Raw genomic sequence first — 27,304 nt, forward strand, 5'->3', positions numbered from 1 at the left:
ATTATACGCATCTCACTAATCAAATTCTGCGAGCGCGAAGCGGGAGCTGAAAATTTAGGAAATTCAGACCTGAAGAGGGGCATTCTAAGGCTTGTTTGCAGGAATTCACTAAGCCCGTACGTATTTCACTAACCAAATGATGCGAGCGCGAAGCGCGAGCTGAAAATTTTTGATATTGAGATCAGAAAATGGGCATTTTAAGGACTGATTTTAGGAATTCATGAAGAGCAGACATCTCACCAATCAACTAATGCGAACATTAGCACAGACAGGAAATGTTTTATATTAAGACCTTAAATCGGGCAATCACTTTAAGTAGTCATGAAAAAGAAGCAAATATCACTACATCAAATAATAACTCGAATTGCGAGGAAATATATTTGGTGTACAGTATATTGATTTCAAAACGGGAGGTTTTAGTACAACAGGATTATATATCTCGTTAAACAGTCTATGCGAGCACCAGGAACAATAAAGACAGAGGCCCTGAGCAAATAATGTTTTATAAAGTTATGAAAAAATGCTTCATATAACATAATTATAATATAATATAACATTTATAATGAACATAATTTCTTCTTTCCCCACTACGTTTCTCTTCCTTTCTCCCTCTTTTTCTCCTTTTCCCCGTTTTTTTTTTTTTTTTTTTTTTTGGCCAGCCGATTGGGGGGGGGGGGGGGGGCACGTGCCCCCCATGCCCCCCGTAGTTACGCCACTGCTTGGGTGCTTGGATTGATCCTATAAGTTTTTGCCCAAACGGAAAAGAGGATATCAGCTTGTGTTGTCCATGGACACTTCGGGGGTGGGAACCATGTTGGGAAACATTATCACAGTGTAGGAGTGACGATATTTATAAAGATACATGCAGACCCACTAGCGTACCTAAGGGGGGGGGGGCAGACTGCCCCCTTGACGAGTCACAACTCATGCAGGGGACGTATCCCTGTCCCCCTGACGAGTCACAACTGATACAGGGGACGTGCCCCCCCCCCTTTGAGAAGCCAAATTAATAATTTGTAATGTAAAAATGCAATAAAAAAAGATGTGTATCCCCTCTTTTGAACCTGAAGACCTTTTTTTTTTGCTTGTCAAATTGTGTGGAAAAAAAGTGTGCATGGCTGAAGGCATTACCGCCAAGTTTGAATCTGATGGGATAAGGATCGCTTCAAAATTTTATATCAGTCCATTGTTATATTTCATCAACAACAACCAGCTATAATCGACAATCACCCTTATTCGTCTTTTCATCTTTTGTAAATTTTTTTTTTCTGGTCTCGTTTTTTTTTTCTCTCTTTAACTTTCTGATGTAAAATCTATGTTCTAAGATATTAATGTGAATTATGCATATTTTTGTGAGAACTTTTAGTTTGCAAAGCCATATCAGGCTTTTTCAAAGGTTCTCCTTTTCCATTATCAATCTTTGTAAATGATGAACATTCTTTATGCATTATTGTTTTAATTGTTTTAATTAACGATTTTAATATTTGTATATATATGCATTGTTTGTAATAATTGTGTAAATATGTTTTTATGAGAATGGAATAAATGATCAATCAATCAATCAATCAGAATAAAATGGGCTAGAACAATAAAAGTTAAAAATTGTTTTAAGGTAGTATACTATCTTGATGGACCAAAAGCTTCAGTCTCAGTTACATTGGTTGTTCCGCTTAACTCCGTTGGCTCCACTCACCAATTACACAGAAATTTTTTTTAAATGTTTTAAAACTCCAAACAGACAGCTGCAATCTGTCTAGGTAGTATGAGTGTGGACAACACTAGAGGTATAGCTCAAGTCATTTTTTTTTTATTCAACACTTGAAAATTACCATTTTACACTTGTGTTTCTTCCCTGGGGCCTTCCATATTCGGCAATCGCTCCCAGAACTTGTAATTACATTTGCAAGTGAGGTTGAATCCAGTAAAGGTCGGACTAAAAGGAATATTCTTGGTCCAAGTCAAGTCTCTGATGTATGCCATTCCGAACGGCATGTCGTAGCAACCGTTTATTAGACGGCCAACTTCAGCTTTCATTTCTTCACTCATATCATCTTCATCGTTGTTATTAGTGAGTACATCATCCCGCGTCCCTTTTAGGCCCCTGTCTTCACGATTGCCTGTAAATTAAAAATAAAACCAATTATAATTATGCATTTATGTTCTAGAAGCAGTGGCGGATCCCGGGCCCAGGCCCGCGCCACTCCCCCTTTTGAGAGCCATGAAACATATTTCTTCAGATTTTTCTTTTAAAAATGCCCCAGCCTTGGAAAATCCTAGATCCGCCCCTTTTTCCTCTAAGAGGTAAGTTGCAACGACCAAAATAATTACGACAGAAAGATAGAATTAGATGCGTTCGGCATTTTGCCCAGTCGCCATAATTTAAAAGCTGCCTGTTTTAATCATATTATGATTTTGTATATTACATTGTTTTTTATAATCATGGTAATAGTTTTTCAATTGTAAACTGTAATACTCAAAATAACAATAAAGAAACTGTGATATTAAATCAATATAAAATCCTTGTCGTTGGGACAAAGCTGTCACAATGTTCACAAGTTTTCAGGCAGTTTTAAACACAGGGCGTTTTTTAATAAAAAATTGTTAGGATAACATTTGAGTAACCATGTGTTAAATGATTCGAAATTTTCTTTTTTTTCATCATGAAGAATTTCCGTATCTCTTTCTTTCCAGAGTTTGGAAAACTTTCTAGCATAAAAAAAATTAAATAAGTTTACCTGGTATGGTATTATCGAGTACGAATCCTATGAAACCACCCAGAAACATACTTGTTCGCAACAGAACGGCCAAGATCTGGTCCAGGGTTGGTAGACCTGTGTATTCAGATTATTAGTGATTGGTTTATTATAAACAATGTAGAATGACTTGTAATATTCCAAGTTTACTGTTCGGATTATGCAGTTAATTGATCTCAAATATCTTAAATTACACGCTGAAAATGAATATAATGGGAATCATTTTGATAAATTACCATTTTTAGGTGAATTACTATTACATTCATAATAAATACTATTGAAATCACAAATGGATTGTCCATCCGTTACGATTTAAAAAAAAAAAATCAATTTTGTGAATCAGTTTGTTAATAGAAGTAAAACAAAATCATAGTACATTGATATTTTTTTACCTATATATAATGTTACTTTTGGGCTGATTTTATGGAATGTTCTATGAACTCAGATGACTCAAATTAATTTTTCATAAAGAGACATTAACTTAATCTTTCAGTGATCTATTATGGCTGTGTTATTACCTGTCGCAATAATATCAGGATTTTGCGCAATGTATTGTGGGAGAGCGAGACCCATAATGAATGAAAATCCCACGATGAAGAGGTTCCTTGGCGAGTTCATATTGACGTGGTGCAATGTAGCAAGGCCAACTGCAGATACCATGCCTGAAAAAGTTATTTTCAATAAATGAAATCTAAGAATTCCTTCCGTGTGTCATGACGACCTGTGGTTTCTTAGTTAGTTTCAAAATTTCTTACATTTATATCACTACCATAAGTGTCATTGTCAAATACTCAATAAATTTGTGCATACTGTCTTTTTTTCAAATAAAACCTTCAAAAGATTTTTCAGATTTTTTTCAGATTTCAACACTAACACGGGAAATTGCTCGAAAATTTTGTTTAAAACGTTGAAAGTGTTTCATCCTTTCCGTCAGTACTTACCAACGGTGATTGCTAGGACTCCCCCAACGATTGGATCAGGCATGGCGGCAAAAATCGCAGCAAATTTCAAGACGACTGCCAAAATGATGAGGTACCCAGACATCACCAGGACCACAAAACGGCTGCTTACCTGAAATCAATGCAAAACAGATCTACCCTCCTTTCTAGTCTTCTTCACCATTTTATCTTCTTTAATAACATGCTATTATTTCATGACTTGAGGTAAAGGCGCCAAGCGTTATTTGTAATGCAAAAGAAAATATTACGTAATAATGGATTCGTTTTACTTTAAATGGTGTTTAAGCATCTAATATTTCAAATATTTCATGACACTCAATTAAGGCAACGTTTCAGCCATACTTGGTTGACGGATTGATAATATTTTTACTTATCTAACCAGAGCCCCAAAGTTGTATTCTAGATGTCAATATACAGAAAAGCTATTTTCATCGAAACTCTGATGTTAAGGGAACCGGTTTTTTACTGCAAGTAATTTTGCAAAGTACAAGATGGCGCCCATCATGAAAACAGATTTATTGATTTCACTTTGGATGATTATGACGATCGTAAAATTGTAATTTTATAAGAGGATTTTTGAGGCATGGAGATTCGTAAATGCCGTGATGAAAACGAAACCAACCTTTGTTAGACCAATGACTGCTACGTTGGTTGAATAGGAAGTCGAGTTCACACCAGATCCCCAGAGGGCCGAAAAGAGACCCCCTATTCCCTCTATGCCTATACCCCTGTTGATGGCATGGATAGGGGGTCGAGGTGCGCCGGACAAGCCTGCCAGGGCGTAGTAATCGCCTATGGATTCGACGACGGAGGCCAATGTACCAGCCATCATACCACACACCCCACCCGCGGAAAATATCATTCCGCCCCACTGTCCTATTAAGTTGAGGAGAGAGTGAAAGTGAAATATTAAAGAATGTTTCATTTAACGATCAATACTAACCAATGGTATTTAAAAAAAATTGTTCATTATCACACAATCATTAAGTTGATAATTAAAATTTAATGAAATGTTCCTGATTCCCCACTTCATCCCATCAATAATCTCAGTGTGGCGTTCGGGGGGCGACCGCTCCGTTTGATTTTCAAGAAACGTAAAAATAGGAGAAAAGGGGGAGAAAGGAAACAAAATGCACTTGTAAAGTTAAAAAAATCGCCACTTTTGGGGTTGTCTTATTCCATTCTCCCCCGTCCCCATCAAGTTCATGTCACCACTTATATGATCTTAATGTCTTTATACGAAATATTGATCGTGCTTCACTAGACCCAGGTGAGATATAAGACGGAAAACTGATTCTATTTTATTATTTAGGTGGCCAGGTGTCAAGCGTTATAAGCTGCATGATGTCCAGCATAGTTATTATTAGCTTTGATAGATCAATAGCTTAAATAAATATGATTAAAAAAACATTTCAGAATGAATTCTATACCTGGATAAGGAAAGTAGAACCACGGGGTGTTAGCCACACCTTCGCTCTTCGAATCAGTTCGGATCTGATAGTATGGAGAGCTCTGATCGTTTGGAAAGACATCGGTGACAGTCAGAATCCAACAGAATATCCAAGAGATAACTACAGACAAAAATATCTGCACAGAGGAAATATTGGATATTCATATACATGAGCTTTGAAAAGATATATAATTATCTTTATTCATTAGTTAATTATCATTTTCGTCTTTGCGACAAAGTTAGAATGATTTCATTTGATTATCTGCTTCTTTCGCTTCACATTCTATTTCCATGACTTAACAGTATCCATTCTGAAAATGTATCGATATTACTTCTCATCACAACATCCAAACTACTTCATTAATGTCTTTAACAGAAATATACAAATGTTGTTGATCATTTACTTCATGAAATTAATCTATTTCAACTGGACCTTTTCAGATCAAATTCCTCCCGGGGATGGGTTTCATAAGACTGAGTTACCATGGGCGGAAATCCCAGGGGGGACAGGGGGACGTGTCCCCCTACCAAAAATAGAAGGGGGCAACATATCAAATGTCCCCCTACTATTTTTGGTCTTTTATGATGGAGAAAAATACATCACTTCACAATCAAAATAATACATGTATTTTGGACTAATTGACCTTACATTTTTGGTGAAAATATATAGATATTTTTTTGCTTGTCATATTTTCCAGGCCCTGGTCCCACCCCTACCTTTGGTGACAGATTTCCGCCCATGTGAGTTACGAAAACAGAAACAAAAAGAGAATTCAAAGAGAACACAGATTTACTGGAAATAATCGGAACATTGGAAACCCGAAGAAATGGCATTTTCTAGTTTTGGAGTAACCCAGACACGGGATCTTAAACCGTTCGATGTACTGAGAGAATGTTAGGACCAGAGCCATCGTCCTTGGAAGAAACAGAAAGAAATAAAAATCATTTCAAATATCATTCAAAACAACACTGAAGAAAAAATGGAATAGACATCAAGGATCAGACAAGAATTGATTTAGCAGGCTACAAACCCATGTTCCAGGGTGATCGAAGGGGCGTCAAAGAACACTGAGAGCGCTCCCCCCCCCAAAAAAAAAAAGAGAATTCAAATGATTTTTTATCCTCGGCAATTCCCAAAGCAGTTTCCCGTAAAAAAAATCTGGCAAAGATTTGGTCAGGGAGGCCCTATGGATGGTGAGGTTATGTAGGTCACAGACAATTAATCAATTTTTGATTAATACACGTTTGTAAAATTCCAGCACTTAAACACACTAAAACACGAAGAGCGTGAATTGTGGGAAAGGGTTGGAAACCCGGGTGGGAAAGGGCTTAACGAGAGTGTTATCCACTTTTAAGAATCCCGTCACTCATCGTCCCTTTAGTGATAGAGTGACCACTTTCTAACCTACCATTTTTAAGGTGCATCAATGAAACCCTTCCCTGTGACAGTAGCAGATCATGCCCTTTGCTAAGAGGGAGGTTGACCATTTGGTTTAACAACAACGATGAGCTGCGACGTAACTGCGTCCCGTAGATCCTCCACTGTTCTGCTTGCGCGACCCTCGTAAGCAGGGGGAAGGGGCGCTTTTTTATTCATTTCATTTATTAGATCCGCTACTGCCTGAACGTCATTTCGACTAATCATAAAACTAATGGCTGATTGTCCATCCAAGTACAGTCACTTACAGGATTGAAATACCCCAGTGGGAGCTGCATTTATCCATGACAAGCCCGGTAACAGAGAACCCAATCAGAGCGATGGTCGGGGCGATGGTCAAGGGTCCAATGAACCTCAGAAGGATGCCGATGATCCCACCGAAACCAAGGAGGATCTCAAAGAATGCAGCCACGAAGAGGGCGCCCTGCACCTGTGAGATGTGATGGAAAGCTAAGTCGAGTTATGGTTATGATAACGAGGAGTTGAATTTCGCTCCGAAACTCGAGCAGAACGGAAGCAAGAATACGGTAAACATATTGAAAATGTCAGACAAATGATTAAAAAAAAAACAGGTGGAAGGTCTCTTTTGGAAATTGGCGAAACGGAACAGTAATTTCGTCCTAAGTTTCGTTTTGTACACTGTTCAGGACAAAACTGTGTTGCTTCACAAATTTTCGACAAAGACTCATTGGTTGTTCATTGGAATGAATGGTATTTGACAACACATTTTCTATGTACTTGAATCCGTCATACGTTGTGGAGAGAAAAACTCACGAATGTGGAGAAATTGACAACTTGGATACAACATGGCCGATACTGGTTGCGATACATGCGAAATAATGATAATAATTAAAGGAATAAATATGGTGAATTATATTAAAAAGCAAAATGGCCTTTTTCATCGATGACCTGGGGTCCGTAACACAAAGCGTAGCAATGATCGTAGAACATTTTCTACGATTGATTCCATTGACTACAATGTACAATCAATCGCTAACCTTTGTGTTACGGGACTCTGATCTTGTGCATGACAAGGGCACAATATCACTGGGGAGCGTTTCATGAAAGGGTTTGCCGGATGTTTTATCCGACAAAGTAGGTTTTTATCCGACAGTTACCATAGTAACGGAACTTCTCAGCCAATCAAAATCAAGGAAAGATGTAAGATCTGACAATCAAACTTGTCTGATAAAAACATTTATGAAATGCCCTTAGGTACACACCGTATCTACTAAAATAAAGGTATAACATACTCCCAATAATGTTACCAGATCACTTCGAGCACACCGTATAGTAAACCGAGGGGAGGGTGGGTGGGGGCGTGGTGATGGGGGGGGGGGTTAAGGAGATATTCTCTTGCTACTCGTCCTATATGACTTTGTGCAATATCACGGAAGACATACATGTATGTTGCAGTTCGTCCACGGTTGACATCACGTATGACCCCATACATGTTGGATTCGAGTAAATAGGATTAACAAAGAGGTTATCCCGAACCAGGCTTGTACTACAGCCTATACAGGGGGCCAGCAGGCAACCCCATCCCTTTCTTAGTAGTGAACACGGTGAAAATAAAGAGGGAAAAAGGGAAGAATTAAGTTTATTTTCAAAGAGAAATGTGGGATGTCCATACCACCCCTTTCTCGATCGAGAAGGCTTAGTAGGTCCTCATTTATCTGTCGTCTAGCCCTTCCCCTCCCATTGGAATATCATTGTATTGCCCCTATTTCTAAAGTCATGGGGATTGTCTACTCGTCATTGTAAATGTATAGTAATGTTTTATTCCATATCAAGGGCAAAGGTTAACATAATTTATGGTTAACAGATGTTACGGATGTCTAAAGTGCACAAAACCAACGTATCCACAAACACAATACATGACGCTTGATCTGACTTGGAACACAAATTAACAAGTTTTGTTTTTCAATGAGAATCAAGATCCATAACAAAATTTATTTTCGTTTTACCTTGCAGCCTTTTTTGGGTCTCATTTTATTCTAGAAATAGCCCTTGACGAAAACATTTTTTTCAATTTCATAACACACTATATTAGCACGCCCCGACACACTAGAACACACTGTTAACACACTATTAGCACGCCCCGACACACTGTGACACACTGAGACCACACTATTAACACACTATTAGCACACCCCGACACACTAAGAACACACTGTTAGCACACCCTGACACACCGTGACACACTAAGAACACTGTTAACGCACTGTCTGCATACCCTGACACACTGTGTCAAGAACATACTATTAACACACTATTAGCACGCCCCGACACATTAAGAACACCTTGAACCTTGAAGAAGTACTCTCCCAAAAGCGTACACGCTGTCCTGGAGAGGGTTGTGCTGTGTCAGGTGCTGCAAGTGCTTCAGGTGATGTGGTGATCCTGTGGTGGTATTCTTGGTGCACTATATACAGTGTGCTAGGTGCAGTGTGCGGGTGGTGCGTGTGTGTCCCTCTTACAGCATCTTAAGGGGAGGGGGAGGCAACATTTGCTGAATGATAGGCAATGTTGCTCCCCGGAAGCCAGCTATAGAGGTCGAAGTTACAGCAGCGTTTGGGAGAGTATTCCAAATACGGATGGTTCTTGGGAACATACTGTACATGTAGCAGTTCACTCTACAAAAAGGCTGGGTGTACTTGAGCTGATGTCCAGTGTGTTGTGAACGTTGTGGACGAGAACTGCTGCTTAACTTAATCTGATGTGGCATGTTGATGTAAACATAATTGTGATGAATTTTGTAGAACATCTCACATTGGCTAAGAAGGCGTCTGTGTTGGAGAGTATCACAGTGAAGAGTTGACAACATCGATGTTACACTGGATTCTCTGCTATAGTCATGAAGGACAAACCTAGCACCCTGACGCTGAATGTTCTCAATAATGTTTACATCTTTCTGTATGTGAGGATTCCATGCACATGAAGCAACTCAAGTTGAGGTCTGACAAGTTGCTTGTACGCAATGTCTCTCACTTTCAGGTCACATTTACCCAATGCTCGACGTATGAATCCAAGAGTACGTGCAGCTTTGGAGGATATCTTCTGTGCATGGGAGTTCCAACTCAGGTTGTCTGTGATGGTCACACCGAGGTATTTACAGGAGGTTGCCGTTGGAACAGGTTGGTCACTGATGGTAAAGTTGCAAGCCAAGGGTTGTCGTTTCAATGAGATACACATGTGGGCACACTTCTTGACATTGAAGGACATATCCCACAGTTTTGCCCAATCTGATAATGTTGAAAGATCTCGCTGGAGAATTGCGTGGTCAGCTCTTGTCTTGACCTTGCAATACAGCACACAGTCATCAGCAAAGAGTCTGATTGGTGATGAGATGCATTCACAGGTGTCATTGATGTACAACAGGAATAACACAGGCCCGAGTACTGAGCCTTGCGGCACGCCTGAGAGTACACTGGCTCGTGGTGAGGATGTTCCATCAACATGAACTGACTGAGATCTGCCTGATAGAAAAGCTTTGATCCATCCATGCATTTGACCAGTAATGCCATAATACTCCAATTTGTAGAGCAGCTTCCTGTGTGATACCTTATCAAAGGCCTTACTAAAGTCGAGAAAGAAGGCGTCTGTCTGACATTGCTGGTCGATGTTGTATGCCCAGTCATTGATGGCCTCAACAAGTTGCGTTTCGCATGACAGTCCCTTCCTAAATCCATGTTGGTTTGGGTTGATGATGTTATTCTTTTCCAAGTATTTTGACATGTGGCTAAATACAATGTGCTCTAGGATCTTGCAGCAGATGCATGTGAGTGACACCGGTCTATAATTGGCTGGGTTACTCTTGTCGCCAGACTTGTAGATGCTGGCCACTTGAGCTCTTAGCCAATCACTTGGAAGAATTCCCTCATCATAGGATTGTTGGAGAAGATGAGTAAGGACTGGGCTAATCTCATCTGCATAGTCTCTTAACATTCTAGCAGGTATTTCATCTGGACCACTGGCTTTGTTGGTGTTAAGTTCTTTCAGTTGTTTATTCACTCCTCGTAAGAGATCTTCAATTGGTGTGTACGGTGAGGGAACCTTGTCTGGTAGTACCGATGAAGTATTATCATGTGTAAAAACTGAAGAGAACTGAGCATTTAGAGCATTAGCTTTCTCCTCATTGGATACATAGGAAACATTTCCTACTTTTAAAGTTGGGATTCCTACCGACTCTCTCCGCTGAGCTTTGACGTTCCTCCAGAATTTCTTTGCGTCAGTCATAAGACTTCCTCCAACAACATTTTGAAGGTATTCACTGTGAGCTGATTCTTTTGCTCTTTGAACAGAATTTCTCTTTGTTTTGTATGTTTCCCAATCTGAATGTGACCTTGAACGTCTTGCCTTTTTGTATAGCCTGTCCCTCTTATTCATTTCCCGTATGATCTTCGAGGTGATGTACGGGTGGCTTGTCTTGGGCCTCGAGTTCCTGTGGGGAATGTGAGACATGATTGACAAAAGAGAAGTCTTGAAGAATATCCAATTATCTTCTACAGAGATGTCTTCAGGAGATCTTTCAAAGTAGTCATATGACATCTGAGAGCAGCGCTCCTTAATGTCTTGTTTGTCAGCTTTGTCATACTGGTAAATTCTCCGCACTGGTTTTCTTTGGAGTTTGGGTCGCATATTGATGTAAAACAGGGTGATGTCATGGTCACTGATCCCAGGTTTTGTTTGGGTATTATTCACAGCATCAGGTGTAGTTGTGAGTATAAGATCTAAGATATTTCCAGAGGCCGGTCTTGTAGGCTCCCTACCCATCTGGGTTAAACTACATCCATTCACAAAGTTGAGGAAGTGAGAATGAATTGCATGAGTTCTAGGATTCGATGTTACAACTTTACACCAGTCAATATCCGGTAGATTAAAATCTCCCGCTAGGACTAAAGCAGGCAGTTTCCTGTGCTTTCGAAAGATAGTACTGATGCTACCTTGTAATTCGTCAATCACCTCATCCTTAGAACCGGGTGGTCTGTAGAAGCTACCAAGATAGAGCAGCCCTCCTTTGACAAAGTCTATGGAAGCCCAGCATACTTCTGCAGAGCAATCAAACTCAGGACGCCTGATTGAAGCCAAGTCCCTCTTCACTGCAACAAACACACCACCTCCAAATGCATTCCGATCCTTTCTGTATACTTCATAGTTTTCTGGAAAGATAGAATATGTCGGCACGTCAGCATTCAGTTTTGATTCGCATCCAAGTATTATGTCTGGATCATGTTGGGCAAGAGCAGCCTGAAAATCCATTTTGCTCTTCTCAGACTTCAGTCCATTGCAGTTAACTTGCATCCCACGAAGCTTTGTTCGACGAGATTTGGACTTCTTCATCGCTCTTGGGGCATTTCTCAATGGCGTTGAGGTCAGCCGAGGAGAAAAGGAAGACCTATCTACGCTTGAATTATCAGGACTTGATGGACTAGAGGGCTCGTCAGTCATGAGAGGGGTAAAGGAATTCGATGTGTCAACAGAGATGAAGGTTCTGAATAACCCATGCGAAAAATTTGGAAGTCCACAACTGCAGATCCAGGAATTGTTAGAGTCATTACACAGTGCTTCATAATGGCTGTCAGTAATTCCCATACATTGGCAATGAAACCAGACATCACAGTGGTCACAGGCTACACCAGCATCATCATCTTTAACTTCATGCCCACATTGGCCACATGGGAATAGAACCGTGTGGGTCCGGGATTAAGCTCAGGTCTACCACTCAGGAGTAGAGAGAGGATTATCATTTTTCTACTCCTCAAGCATTTGCCATCAGACTCTAAGAGATGACCTACTTCTGGTACATGTAATCTGTTGAAATTCTTTCTTTGGTAGTTTCTCCTCAATTCAAATAGAGTTGTTGAAAGGATGTTGTTGATATTCTGCTCTGCTGAGTTCGAGCACAATGAATCATAGATATGAAGAGTTAAGAGTATCAGAAATGATAGCCTTAGTAACAGTGGCTCCATCATGGAGAAAACAAGGTGTTAGGGCAGAACGTACAAATTCCACAATGATTCTCTCAGTAATTATTCCAAAGAATTGGAAAAAGAAAATACCAAATGACTCCTAAAGCTCCAATAGCCAATAGGTACATGAAATTGATGATCCTTCTCACTAATGCATACATGTACACGTACAAGTCTTACTCTTAGTAACTAAATGGCAATTTTTTTAAAGTCCATAAAATAAATGAAGAACAGTATAAAAATTCATAAAAAGCTCACAAATCCTGTATCTCTCCACTGGCCACAAAGAGTAAGTATAGCTTAACTGAAATAAGGGTGTACTTTTCAGTTCTCAATGATGATAAAAAGCAAGTTCTCACCTCTGCTCACCTAGATATTTTGCTGTCATAACATGTCACAAAACACAGTTACTGGGACTACACCAAGATGGCTGACCTAAGGATCTCAGTATGTCCAAAAAATTGCTGGATATAACTCCTCATCAACATCAGAATATCCCTAAAAAAAGTACTCCCAGGTCCTTAAATGAGAATGAATACTGGCCACAAGTAAAAACTGTGAAGATAAAAACTCCAAAAAGTGAAATTTTAGGAAAGTTTAGGACACACAACCACTGCCCTGCACACACAGCACACAACACACTGTTAACACACTATTAGCACGCCCCGACACACTGTGACACACTGAGACCACACTATTAACACACTATTAGCACACCCCGACACACTAAGAACACACTGTTAGCACACCCTGACACACCGTGATACACTAAGAACACTGTTAACGCACTGTCAGCATACCCTGACACACTGTGACAAGAACATACTATTAACACACTATTAGCACGCCCCGACACATTAAGAACACACTGTTAAAACACTGTACTGTTAACACACTGTTAGCACATCCTGACACACTAAGAAAACACTGACTATTAGCACGCCCCTACACACTGTGACACACTAAAAACACACTGTGAATAAACTGCAAACTCACTTTGCACACTTTGTACACACTGCCAGTACTCTAGCTGTGAACACACAGCAAACACACTGCAAACGCACTGTCAACATACTCTCAAAACACTGTGAACACGCTGAACACATTATGAACACACTGTGGGACACGATGTTCTATGGATGTTATACGTTACCTCTTGCATCCGACTGCGGGATTCACTCTCGACTGTATCATGAACCTCTGTAGTGTTACTTGATCCTTGATATTAAAATGATACGTAGAAAGGGTCGAATTCAAAATATTAGGCACAAAATATGATATGCATGCATGTACAAAAATGATGTACCCATTCACGATCCATACTGGAAAGAACAGTGTCTAAAAAATGAGGACATGAACATAAATCGGTAATATATATATTTTTTGTGTGGTTGTGTGCGTCTGCTGGTGGCCCTTCCACATAGCTCTCACTTTTCTGTTTATTTTTGCAATTGTTGTGTATCTGTTTGTTCTATGTCTTATAGAGGTTTTCCAGGTCAAATGTCCGCAGATTGGAACCAATCGTCCATATAGGTATTTCAAATGTCCGTGTACATGAACAAATGTCCGCATAAGAATATGAATGTCCGATTAGGGAGTTCAAATGTCCACGTAGGTTCAAAGTGTCCATATAGCTATATCAAATATCCGATTTTTTCATCTATGAATTATGAAATTAAATGCCATGTTAAGATTTATATACTCTGGGTTTGAGTAAAAAAAATATTGTAAATAATATCCGTAGTTTGTCCGTAGATCATGTTGTGTGGCGTTCGATATGTAGTGGAAGGAATATAATAATTTGGTAAATAAACAACAGAATATGTAAGAAACATAACATTTTACACCCAAAGAGACTATTGAAATTACTATATGACATTTGTTTGTTTGTTTGCCTATAACAAATGAGGAGAAATGAACATTATTTCTATTTATATGTCTGTATTTTTATCATGAATACATCTACAACCTTATTTTAATTATTCCCCCCCCCCTCATTTCACAAATTTGCTGACCTCCTTGATTTCTGACAGAAAATGAATGTGTACAAAAATAAATAAATAAGATGAATACAATAAGGATAAAAATCCACTTAATTATATTTTAGTAATTCAGATAAACGTCTTAGACGATATAATTTTCAATGCTAGGATTGATTTTAATTATATACTTTAAGTCGATTTGATTAGACGGGTGGGTAGCATGTATCTAACTCGATAAGAAGTAATCATTTTGATAGGCTCACTCAGGCAGGGTAGCATTTCGAATTCTTGTACTTAAAAAAAATCATTTTGCAACTAACCTTGATTTATTAAAAGTACCTCTTATTCCTTAATTAATTCAAACAATAGTTCTGTCATCTTTATTAACAATTATTCATTTTTTTTTCATATCTTTTTCATCATTGGTTAATTACCTTGTTTTGGACCCTATATGGAAGACGAGCAGAGTGATGCATACATTGTCAATGTTCGATGAGAACAAATATTTAAACATAACAATCAATTTCAACGCATTTTACTTTAAATAAATATGTTATTTATGTTACACTCTCGGTATGAAGCATGTTTGTTTCTGTTAAGCTTTCAATAAATGTTCAAGTATTTTTTCCCCTTTTTATTTCAATAAACCAAATTGTAATTGATTTTACCCTATTGTTTAAATAATCTTTACTTCTGAACATAATTTCGATACTTAATGTGTACATTCGTCATACATTATAAGAAAATTTCCATCTCTTTTCAGCATCATTAGCAAATGGACATTTGAATTACCTAAACGACATTTGATTTATACCTTGGTCACATTTGTTCTACGGCGGCCGTACGGCGAGTCGAAAACAGTAGTTTTATTCATTTTTATTCATACCACCTATATGTAGCTGGTACAAAAAAATGTTAAAACGGCTGTTTTCGACTCGCCGTACGGCCGCCGTAGAACAAATGTGACCAAGGTATACCTATGTACGACTTGATACCTTAATTCATGCATGATTATGTAACAATTGCTATTGAACGGATATTTGAATTCCCTATGGACATTTTATTTACCTATTAGGACATTTGATTTGCAAGATGGACATTTGATTTACCTATTAGGACATTTGATTTGCAAGATGGACATTTGATTTACCTATTGAAAATAAATTCTATTGTGCGGACATTTGACTTCTCTAAGGACATTTTATTCATCTATTGGGATACAATTCTGGCTAATGGGACATTTGATTTCCCTATTGACATTTGAATTACTTAATCGGACACTTGCTCTGACACGGCGGACATTTGACCCGGAAAACCTATATCATCTGTTTTTACTGTGTCAGGAAGCTTGTAGATTTTTTGAGCATCTGGTAAGCTTGATTTTGAAGTAATAACTCATTTTGTTTTTTGGAACTTGAACTCTGTTCACGTAGCCATTTTTACTACTGTTTAGTCACCTTTGTTGAATGCTCCTTTGTTACTTTGTAAGTCTGTGCAGCAGGTCTACTGTTACCTTCAATAACACTCTAAGAATCTTGTACACAATGAAGCCAGCTTGTCTGGTATCTCTTGGATTTTGTTTAATTATATTGTGTTGTTGTTCTCAGCTCCAGCATCAGGAATGTGCTCTGAATTTAAGCTGTGTTCAGTCCCATGTACACTCCTCTAAATGTTGCGTATTAAAGGGGAAGTATGTTGGAATCCCTGTTCAATGTGTGTATATTTGGGTTTTGTCAGACGTGTATCAATCAGATATGATTATTTACGTCTGGGACCGACCTTTAACGTCACCATCCGAAAGACGTGACCAAGGCTCGAACCCCGAACTTCTGCATCAATTTGTAACTTCCTCACGTAGCTTGGATAAAAGGCGCACGCCACAACGCCCAGTCTGACTCTGCTTTCCAGACTCTGTTGCTGACATCTGGTGATATAAATTTGAATCCAGGCCCTACCAGTGTTCAATCTAATGTGTCTCAAAAGAATAATTCTTGTTCCATTACTTCATATCACAAATATGATTCTCAAACACTTCATTCATTTAATACAAAGAATAATTCTCTTTTCAAGTGTTGGTGTGATGCCAACCAAACTGCATGGAATCGGATTGTATCTCTTGGTATAAACAAAAACCGGAAGAGACATCGTGGTAGGCATAGTAACCTTACTCATGTAGATAATTATATCAGGTTAGGTGTGCTTAATGTTCGTTCGATTCGCAACAAATCCTCTATTTTCCATGACTTTGTCTTAGATCACCATTTTAATTTTACATATATGTGTAACTTGGCTGACAACCTCTGATGACGCTGTCATTGAAGATCTTCGACCAAGTGGTTACACCTTTCTCCATCGTCCTAGAGCCTCCAAGCGCGGAGGTGGTGTCGGTTTCCTGTACAAGAACGATCTCAATGTGGTTTTGAATCCCCCACAAGAACATGCACCTTTGAATCAATGCACGGGACTATTTCTAACAGCTCGATCATGCTCGGACATTATAGATTTATATCGGCGTCCACCTGGTAATCAGTCCTTCGCTACCTTTCTTGACGAGTTTTCTGAGCTTCTTGACATGACTCTAATCAAGCCATCACCCATTATCATCACAGGGGATCTGACCATCCACCTTGACAGTTTGTACTCACCGAACACACAGAATTAAGTTCAACGATCTCCTTAGTAGTCATGGTGTTCTCAACTTATCACCTCTCCTACCCATGACAAAGGTCATACTCTTGATGCGGTCATCGTGAGGACTTTGCTCTGCGCTCTGGTCTGAAGGTTTTTCCCGGTGTCTCCGACCACTCTGCAGGCTTCGTCATAAAAGGCCTCTTCGGACTGACTCCACGTTCACCTGTCGCAACATCAAGGCAATAGACAGAGAAGCGTTTGAGGATGATGCTGCCAGCTGCTGGCCTCTGATACGAACAGTGTATGCAATGCTGTGCGGACGTATAATCTTCAGCTCAGCACACTCCTCGATTCTCGCGCTCCTAGCCTAGCTGTCAAGACGAGAACCATCAAGAACTGTAATGATCGACTCTCCTTGGTTCAATCATAGAGCTATTATAGCTCCATGGTTCAATTCTGAGATCTCCGTGGCTAGAGCTAACGCAGGAGACTCGAACGTAGATGGCGTTCCAACGGTAAGCTACACATTGACAGAGAACTATGGTGTGCTCAAAAGAACTTGGTAAACTCCATGCTGATGAAGGCCAAACGTTCTCATTATGTTAGTCTCGTTGAAGACTGTGGTAGCGATTCACGCAAGCTCTTCTCTCTTAGCTTGCTAACAGTCTTTTGAATCGTAAGCAGTCTTCCCCTCCCAATGTCACACCGACAGTCATGTCATGGCTGAGACTTTCACCCAGTTCTTCCAAACGAAAGTTCGGACTATCTGCGACACTCTTCATCCAGATGAGTCCCGTCTTCAACATTTCACTGCAACCTCGCTTGAGACTCTGCACCCAACCGATCCAGATGAGATTCAATCGATTCTTAGGAAAATACCCCCTAAATCATGCCAGTTAGACCCGGTCCCTACCATTTTGTTAAAAGATTGCTCGTTTACATTCGCTCCCATCATTTCACAGATAGTCAATTTAAGTATTGATCAGGCTGAAGGTCCCACTTGTTTGAAGGTTGCTTATATCACTCCACTTCTGAAAAAAAAGTTCTCTTGATCCAGAGGTATTGCAAACTTACCGTTCTGTTTCTAATTTGCCATTCTTATTCAAAATTCTTAAAAGGGTTGTTTTTTCTAGACTTACTGATTATTTTCCGATAACAATTTGTTTGATCCCTTTCAATCTGCATATCGTCCCAACCACAGTGTGGACAACTCTCCTGGTCAATGTGTCCAACTCCATCCTACAGGGAATGGACAAATGAAATATCACTGCCATGTTCTTACTCAACTTGTCTTCCGCTTTTGATACGGTCAATCATACTGTTCTGCTTAATTGGTGTTAGGGGTCAGGCATATGAATGTTTTCAGTCTTATCTTTCCTGTCACTCACAGATTGTCTGTATTAATGACTGCAAATCTACCAGTATGCCACTCACTCACGGTGTACCGCAGGGTTCCGTGGGAGGGCCCACTTTATTTTCGATTTACTTGATTAGTTTGGGACATATCTCACGACGCCATAATATCAATTATCACATCTCTGCCGATGACTTCCAACTCTATCTCTCCTTCAAACCAAACCAGGCTGATGCAATAAATGCAATCACCCTTCTGGAGAATTGTCTATCTGACATTCATTCCTGGTTGGATCATCATTCATTAAAATTGATCCCTCCAAAACTGAGTTCCTTCTATTTGGTTCACAGGCTCAATTTGGAAAGGACAAATTGTCATCCGTCTCTATTTCGGGATGTACCGTACATGTGTCCCAGACGTATCGTAACCTAGGGGTTAGATTGTTAGATTGTGATAAGTCTATGTCAAATCAAATAACCAACATCTGTAGATCTGTAAGTTATCAGCTCCGCAACATTGGGTTCATCAGGAAATAATTGTAAAAATCTGCAACTGAAAAATTAGTTCATGAACTGATTTCTTCACGACTTGATTTCGGGAATGCCTTGCTTTACAATTTACCCAACACCCAGTTTTCTAAACTCCAAAAGCTCCAAAAACGCTGCAGCACGGGTAGTCACCCTTTCCAAAAAACATGTTCATATCACACCCATTCTGAAATCTCTATATTGGTTAAAGGTCAATGATCGCATCATCTTCAAAATCCTTCTCCTTGCATTCCATGCTATTAATGGTTCTGCTCCACAATACAATACTAATTTAATCAACAAATACACTCCTGTCAGGTCCCTTCGTTCATCCAACTCTGGTTTCTTAGTTGTTCCAAAATCTGCTAAGACATAGGGGGCACTGCCTTTTGCTCATGCTGGCCCTGTTCACTGAAATGACCTTCCCCTCGTTATCCGTGACTGCACTTCCATTAACACAATTTATCTTTGTACTGTTCCCTCTCTCTCTTTCTCTTTCGTTCACTGCGCCTTGGGCACTCTGCAAAGTGGATTTGGCGCATTAAATTTCACATTTATTATTATTATTATTATATTGCCTTCATTTTTTGAGCTTTTTCGTTTTTTGTTCCTAATATAAATGTAAATTTAAGACTTTGTCATAATTACCTTCTGGATGTTCTGACTTATGACAAATGACATTTTAACAGGAATATGTTAATCTTCGTTCGCTTGCTTTGCTCAATCGATTTTTCAGAATATTTGACGCATGTATCGCGCCTCTGCTCTGCTCCTCATGGTACTTTACTGCTGTGACAAAGAAAAGGCTTAATAGCGAGTTTAATCATCTTCTTTTACTTATAATGATAAAGAATAATAACGTACGTTTATTTATCCAGGGTAGCCACTTCAGTTCAGAAACAGCTCTACCAGCGGGTCCTGCATAACATAATCATGCTATTATTACCCTTCTCCAATCTAGATGCTTAGTGCCAAGCAAGAAGACAGAAGGTCCTATTTTTATAAGTCTTTGGTATTACTCGGCAAGGGTTTGAACCCACGACCTCCCGTTCACGATGCGGACGCTCTACCACTGAGCCACCATGCTCGGTCAATTTGTCGATTTCGGTATGTCATTTGGTGTTTTGGCATGCAAAGCGCGGATCTGGCCATGGCTAGGCGGGGTGGGGTCGAGCGGCCCTTGACCCTTTCTGCAGCCCCCTATTTTATTATGACAAAAACTCTTAGGGAAAGTGCTTTCATTCAGGAATGAAAACCTTGAGATTTTGCCAGTCATTTTTACCCGCCCCCCCCAAAAAAAAAAAACTGAATATACCTATGGATCCTGGAAACACTGTTTCTGATTCAGATTCAGATTTATTTCCAACAGAAATGACACTGAACAGATCTTGTTTATAAACGGAATCGTATTGTCGTTACAAGAACTTCAATTAGATACAAAGTGTAAGTCAAATAATCAAGGGGAATGGAGGTTGCAAGGAAACTTAGCTACAGTTAAACCCAAATTAACTTAATTTTCCGTTTGACCAAAGATCTCGTGACTTGGGGAGAAACGCTTGATTTGGAATTAAAGTTACTTACCATTTACAACGGGGCATTCACCTCGCATGTCCATCATTGAAATAAGAGGGAGAAAATAGGAGTAAGACGGCCCCTGTACCATTGGTAGTCTAAATAAAACAAGGAACAATTACATCTAATCAGTCCAATCGAAATAATTGAAAATGAAATATCGATAATAATAATGAACTACCATAACTAAAATACAGGTGCCGCGGAACCAGACGGCTGGGGCTTTACCCCCCCCCTCCCCCACACACTTTTGTTTAATAAACGTGTACGAAACCGTAAAAATTACCTTCTGATTTTGATATTTTTATGGTCACCCCCCCCCCACCATACACACACACACACGAACCTTCTTTCGGCTCAGCGCACCCTCGCTTTCAAAACCATTCTGCGGCTCATGAAAAGGCTACCGTTGTATTAACACTCAGTTCTTTTAAAGGGGAATCCAGCCTTGGCCATTAAATGTTGTGTTGGGAAGGAGAAAAATAAATTAAACAGAATGGTGAAAGTTTGAAAGAAATCGGACAAGCAATAAGAAAGTTATAGCTGCTTTAAAATTGAGATCACTAATACTATGTAGATTTCAAATTGGCAACTGGATAAGTAAATTATGACAAGGGGCAAGGACAACTTTCCCATAGGCCATGTACTTTATTATCAGGGATTAGTGGTTTTCTCCTAAGTACCCATTCCCCTGGGGCAGTAATCTAAATATAACCCAGGTAGTATATTGTTTTATGTCCTCATTGAAAGAAAAATATTAATTTGAAATAAAGCTTTTGGGAAAAATCACATTTTCTCCATAATATGAATTGGAGTACATGGAAGAGTAGTCCTTGCCTTACATCACTATGACATCCCATATGCGGCCAATTTGAAGTCTCCATGGGTACAGTGATTACCAATATTTACAACTTTTAACAATTCATAACTTTCTTGTTGTTTGTCCAATATTGTTCAAACTTTCACCTATCAACTTGTCTGATTTTTCTTTTCCTTATAAATTTTTTTTTTTATTTGGGTTGGATTCCCCTTTAATAATTTTTTTAATTGGAAAAGAAAGACTCAAGCTGATTTCATTGCCGCTAGCCTACCTGATGCCCAATGTAGTTTGAAGAAACGTTTGAACCCCAGACACGAACATGATGCTGGCGATGAACTTTGATAGAAGTGTAATGTCTTGGTCGATGCAGAGAAAAGGGGCTAAAGCTATTGGCACTGCGATACTCCCACTGAACATCGTTAAAAAATGCTTCAAACAAAACAAAAAGTAAACACAAATAAGTCAAACTGATTGTTATTGTGTTTTTGTCTGAGTTTTGTCCTGTTACCAATTTAATTCAAATCATCTTCACATATCCTATTTAGTTTGTTAAAAGACAATATTATATCAATAATTATAATAATAAACAGAGGCATGGATGCTATGTGATTTATTTTGTTTTTGTTCTTTTCTTCACGTTTGCTGAAAAAAATAAATACTAGAAATCAAGAAAGTAACCAGCTTTTTGTTTTCCTTATTACTATATACATGAACTTGGTAGTACAAGTTTAATTTATCTAAACATGACCTTTAATGCGTTAGTAAAACATCGATCGTCTCTCTTATCAATTGTTTTTCATTATGTTACTTTTACCACAGACTTAATAGACTTTCAACAGTCATGTTTTTTGATAAATATATATATAAAAAAAACATGGACATGATTATCAGTCAATATTAAAATATGATATAGGAGGCCTTCACGGGTTCGGGGTCATATTTTGCTAAGAGGGCAACCAAAGGTGACTATGATAAAATCTAATATTTAGAACAAAGTGATTAACATAATAACTAATTAACATAATTAAACATAAATATCAAACACAATGTAAGAAAAAAATAATCATGTAATTTCAGAGATTATGCCATGGGCGACATGTTTGTCAATTTTTGTCGCTGTCACGAGTCCACGGCGCGCGGAGAGAGGGGAAAATAGGACTCCCGGGAATTAAGCCACTTAGTCAGGATAGGCCCCATATAAAATTGACCAAACCTTGTTTTTTCATATATACAATGTTTTGTTTATGGTTTCTTGTCAATTCGAGGGTGCTGATTACGAATCTGAATGATGTCACTCGTGTAACCTTGAGCATTTTCCACAAATTGGCAAAATCCAATATGGCCGCCAAAATATGCGAATTACCCATGAAAATCATGTACTTGCCCGCACATTGGTTATAAAATGTATGTATTTGTGTTGCAGGAGTGAAATACTCTCTGAAAAAACGATTTTTGACCAAAAAATATTTTCTAGATATTCAAAATGGCCGCCATAGACCCCTGTATTCTATATTATGTACAATATGAATGGGGACAACTAAATTTCACAAAAGTGAGCGCTTGATGCAAGTAATTGCTGTGATTTTAGTGAAATAATGGATGATTGCTAACGAAATGTATCATTTGTTATGTCATGTATGTAAAAAAATAAGCATTTTAACATTCAAAAAGCCACCAAATGCCCTGACAATATTATGTACAATGTTAATGGGGACAAAAGAAAATCACAAGAATGAGTACTAAAATGCATATTACTAGTGTTAAGATAAGCGAGTGGAATTCTGGCTAAAATCATAATTTTAACGAAATATAAATGCAATTTATTTGATAAATGCTGTATTTTGACATTGAAAATGGCCGCCATATGCCCATTATACATTATGTACAATGCGATTGGAGAAATTAATTTTCACAAGAGTAAGAACTATAAAATGCATGTAATTGTGATCACCGAGTAAAATAAGGTCTGAAAACATGTTTTCTAGCGAAACATGTCATTTCTTTTGTCAGGCATGAGATAAATGCTGTATTTTGAAATTCAAAATGGCCCCTATATAGGCCCTAGCAGTATTATCTACAATGTAAATGAGGACATGTCATTTTGTAAGAATTTAGATTTACTTGACTATGAAATCCATAAAATCCTGTTGTATGATAAAACACTATTTTAAAACATGATTTTTAATGAAATATAGCATTTCTTCTGCCATGTAAGTGATAAATACTGTATTTGACATTCAAAATAGCTTATACAAGCCCTAACTAAATTATGTTACATGCGTATAGGGAATCTTCTTTTTACAAGAGTGAGAATCATAAAATGCATGTAACTGTGATGTATGAGTAAAAATATTGTCTTAAACATGATTTCTAAATAAATAAATCACATATTGGTCATGGAGGTAATAAATGCTGTACTTTGAAATTCAAAATGGCTGCCATAGGTCATAAAAGTATTATGTACATTGTAATTTGGGACATATAATTTTGACAGAATTTGGCTTTGCTTGACTAAGTATAGCATATAATTGTGATGTAAGAGTGAAATGTTGCCTAAAACCATGGTTCCTAACGAGGTATATCATATCTGGTGCATTTAAGGTGATAAATGCTGCATTCTGAAATGGGAAATGGCCGCCATGGGCCCTTATATTGTATTATGTACAATTTGAATAAGGACAGATAATTTTCACAAAAGTGCATCTGGCGGCCATTTTAAATTTTGAAATATAACCTTCATCACCTAAATTTTAGATGATATATTTCGTTAGTAATCATGTTTTCAGACAATATTTCACTCATACAACACCATTTAGTCAAGCAAAGCCAAAAATCTGTTAAAATCATTTGTCCCCATTCAAATTGTACATAATACTGTTGGGGCCTGTAGCGGCGATTTTGACTTTCAAAATACAGTATTTATCACCTACCTGGCAGAAGAACTGATATATCTTGTTAGAAATTATGCTTTCAGACAATATCTTACTCATAGATCACAATTAAGTGCATTTATGGTGCTCACTCGTGTGACAATTTATTTCCTAGTTCGTACATAATACAATCAATGTCTATGGCGGCCATTTTGAAAGTCAAAATACAGTATTAAACACAAACTTTAAAGCTGAATGATATATTTCGTTAAAAATATGTTTATAAGACAGTATCTCATTTATTCATCACAAATAAATGCATTTCAGTGCTCACTTTTGTGATTTCTTTGGTCCTCTTTCTCATTGTACATATTACTCTTAGGGCCTTTTGCGGCCATTTTGAATATCAAAATACAGCATTTATCACATACAAGACATATTAAATAATATATTTCGTTAGCCATTGTGTTTTTAGTCAGTATTCCACTCGTTTCTCTTAATAATATGCATTTTAGTGCTCAATTTTGCGATTTTTGTAGGCCCCTTTGCCATAGAATACTATTTGGGCCAGTGGCAGCTATTTTGAATACTAAATACAACAATTTTCCCATACATGACATAATAAATGATATATCATGTTAGCATTGATGATTTTAATTTATTACTTCGTCCATAGATCACAATTACTTACAGCTTAGTTATCATTTTTGTGAAAAATTAATTTTCCCTATTCATATTGTACATAATAGGGTATACAGAGGTCTGTGGCGGCCATTTTCAATATCAAGATATAAATATTTTGTCAAAATTTTTTTTTTCAGAGAGTATTTCACTCCTGCAACACAATTACATACATTTTATAGCAAATTTGCTGGCAATTTTATGATTTTTATGGGTAATTTCCATATTTTGGCGGCCATATCGGATTTTGCCAATTTGCGGGAAATGCTCAAGGTTACACGAGTGGCATCATTCAGATTCGTAATCAGCACCCTCGAATTGACAAGAAACCATCAAAAAATATTGTATATATGAAAAAAGAAGGCTATGCCTCTTCTATCCTGGACTAACTCGTATGGCCCTAAGATCTCCCAAAATAGCCCGGGCTTGTTAGGCTTAATCATGTTAATGCAGGTTTTATTTTTAAAAGATTTAATCATACATGTTTTTTATATTTAATTTCCCGTATTATCGTATAAGGCCCAAACATTCAATGTCAAAAGAACACTGGAGTACGGATGAAGGGGGTTTGTGGGCTATATGGACCCAAAATTTTTCACTACATGCAAGGAACGAAAAAGGAGAAAAGGAATGAAAAGTAAAGGAAAAGGGGTGAAATATGATATTATTTTCTAAATATTATGTCAAAGTCACAAAAGTAGATCTTTGAATTTAAAAAAAAATGTCAACATGATTGTTCGCTCGCAGCTTTTTAGGAATTCTGCCCCATACGACATACAAGGCCCCTTAACAAATTTGGGCTCATCGGCTACTGCCAAAGAAACCTAAAGAACTTTTCCACGACTGATACGTTTTCTTAAGCTGCAATATTTTATCATTCATATGAGATTCAAATGTATATTTTTTTTATTTCATGTTTGTTCCTTGATTCAATGCATTTTTTAAAATATAATTGTATTTCTATAGATTTCGTACTGATCTATTGCAAATGGGGAAAAGGAATAAAAAAAAAAGAATACTAAAAACATAAACTTACTTGAAAAGCAAGAACACCAGTGGTATACCAAGGCGGTCTGTCTTCCAGCTTATACATCATATCACCGGAGATTTCCTTCAAGATTTGATCCGCTCTCTTCCTGGCCTCATGCGATAGGTAGTCAGTCCCCTGGTCGTTGTCGCTTTCGTCATCGTCAAGCCCTCCAAGCCTCTTCCCGACACCCTGGCTCATGTAGGCCATTGTAAACGAGTAAATATAATACACGTATAACGCTCACAGGAGAAGAACCAAAGGTCAACGGCTTGCTAGAAATTGATCAATACGGATCTGTGTAAAGGATTAAGAAGCGATCGTCGAGGTAATCTGGAGGCCTACAGGCAGCACGGGAACATAGGCGGATCCAGGGGGCCGAGGGGCCCGCCCCCCCCCCCTATTGGCGGAGCAAAAAAAAGAAAAAGGGAGAAAGAAAGGGAAAAAAAGAAAAAGAAGGGAAAAGAGAGGAGGAAAAAAAAGAAGGGGAAACATAAGAGGAGGAAGGCGAGTGAATAAAATAAGATGAGGGGAAGACTTGGAAAATAATTTTTAAAATCTTTCATGCCACTGTACGGTATGAAATTTTCGCTCGCGCTTCGCGCTCCCATTGCCTTTCAGGTGATTTATATATCTCGCTCAATATGGCGCTTATATATCAAATTTTGTAGTCAATATACAAAACATATTTCAGCTCGGATATTCGAACTTTCTTTATTTTGTTTCATTTACAGATCGATTTTTAAAAAGTGCTCTGTAAGAATTTATGTTTTATCTTCTGAATACTAACATTTTCTGCTCGCGCTGCGCGCTCGAAAAATTTGATTTGTCAGGTACCTATCATTTTGCTGTATTCCATAAAGTTTTCAAATATCCCTATTCAGGTCAAATTGTTAAAACGTAATAGCTAGCGCTGCACGCTCGCATTTCGATTGGTGATTTGATATGTATATCTCAATATTAATTCTATAACAAACTACTAAATATCCCCATTTCATGGCAGTTTATCAAAAATTTCGGCTCGCGATTTGCGCTCGCATTGATTGTTGAAAATATATTAACTCATGCATATTATTTTATAATTACAAAAGTGCTTGAAATGTCCAGTTTTCAGGCCATAATGAATTAACAGATTTCGCGCCCTCATTAGGATTATTAAATTAATAAATAATATATCAAATCAATAAAGAAAATTGCCCCTTTTTCAGAATGGAATATCGACAAGTTTCATCTCCCGCTTAGGAAGAAAAATAAGAAGATAGTCATCA

The 27,304-nt window shown here is 38.1% G+C and overlaps 1 protein-coding gene across 1 annotated transcript; it reads right to left on the reverse strand.

The window, feature by feature from the left end:
• Positions 1-653: 653 nt before the first annotated feature.
• Positions 654-26,339, reverse strand: LOC129261446 (solute carrier family 23 member 1-like). The gene is made up of 12 exons (XM_054899506.2): positions 26,046-26,339; positions 21,730-21,887; positions 20,648-20,736; positions 13,726-13,790; positions 6,849-7,030; positions 5,957-6,077; positions 5,143-5,299; positions 4,335-4,588; positions 3,695-3,824; positions 3,272-3,415; positions 2,736-2,831; positions 654-2,117 (listed from the first exon to the last, which is right to left on the reverse strand). Exons 1-12 carry the CDS (start codon positions 26,244-26,246, stop codon positions 1,834-1,836), a joined length of 1,881 nt encoding a protein of 626 aa, XP_054755481.2. The 5' UTR covers positions 26,247-26,339; the 3' UTR covers positions 654-1,833.
• Between the last annotated feature and the right edge of the window lie 965 nt (positions 26,340-27,304).

This window comes from Lytechinus pictus, chromosome 5 (genome assembly GCF_037042905.1).
Source record: "Lytechinus pictus isolate F3 Inbred chromosome 5, Lp3.0, whole genome shotgun sequence".
NCBI classification, from domain to species: domain Eukaryota; kingdom Metazoa; phylum Echinodermata; class Echinoidea; order Temnopleuroida; family Toxopneustidae; genus Lytechinus; species Lytechinus pictus.

Excerpts from the sequence above, each read along its gene's own strand:
- LOC129261446 (XM_054899506.2), bottom strand. The coding sequence starts at position 26,246 with ATGGCCTACATGAGCCAGGGTGTCGGGAAGAGGCTTGGAGGGCTTGAC. Across the intron at positions 20,737-21,729 it reads CAAACTACATTGGGCATCAG|ACTACCAATGGTACAGGGGC; the intron begins GTAGGCTAGCGG and ends TGTTTTATTTAG. Across the intron at positions 4,589-5,142 it reads GTTCTACTTTCCTTATCCAG|GACAGTGGGGCGGAATGATA; the intron begins GTATAGAATTCA and ends TCAACTTAATAG.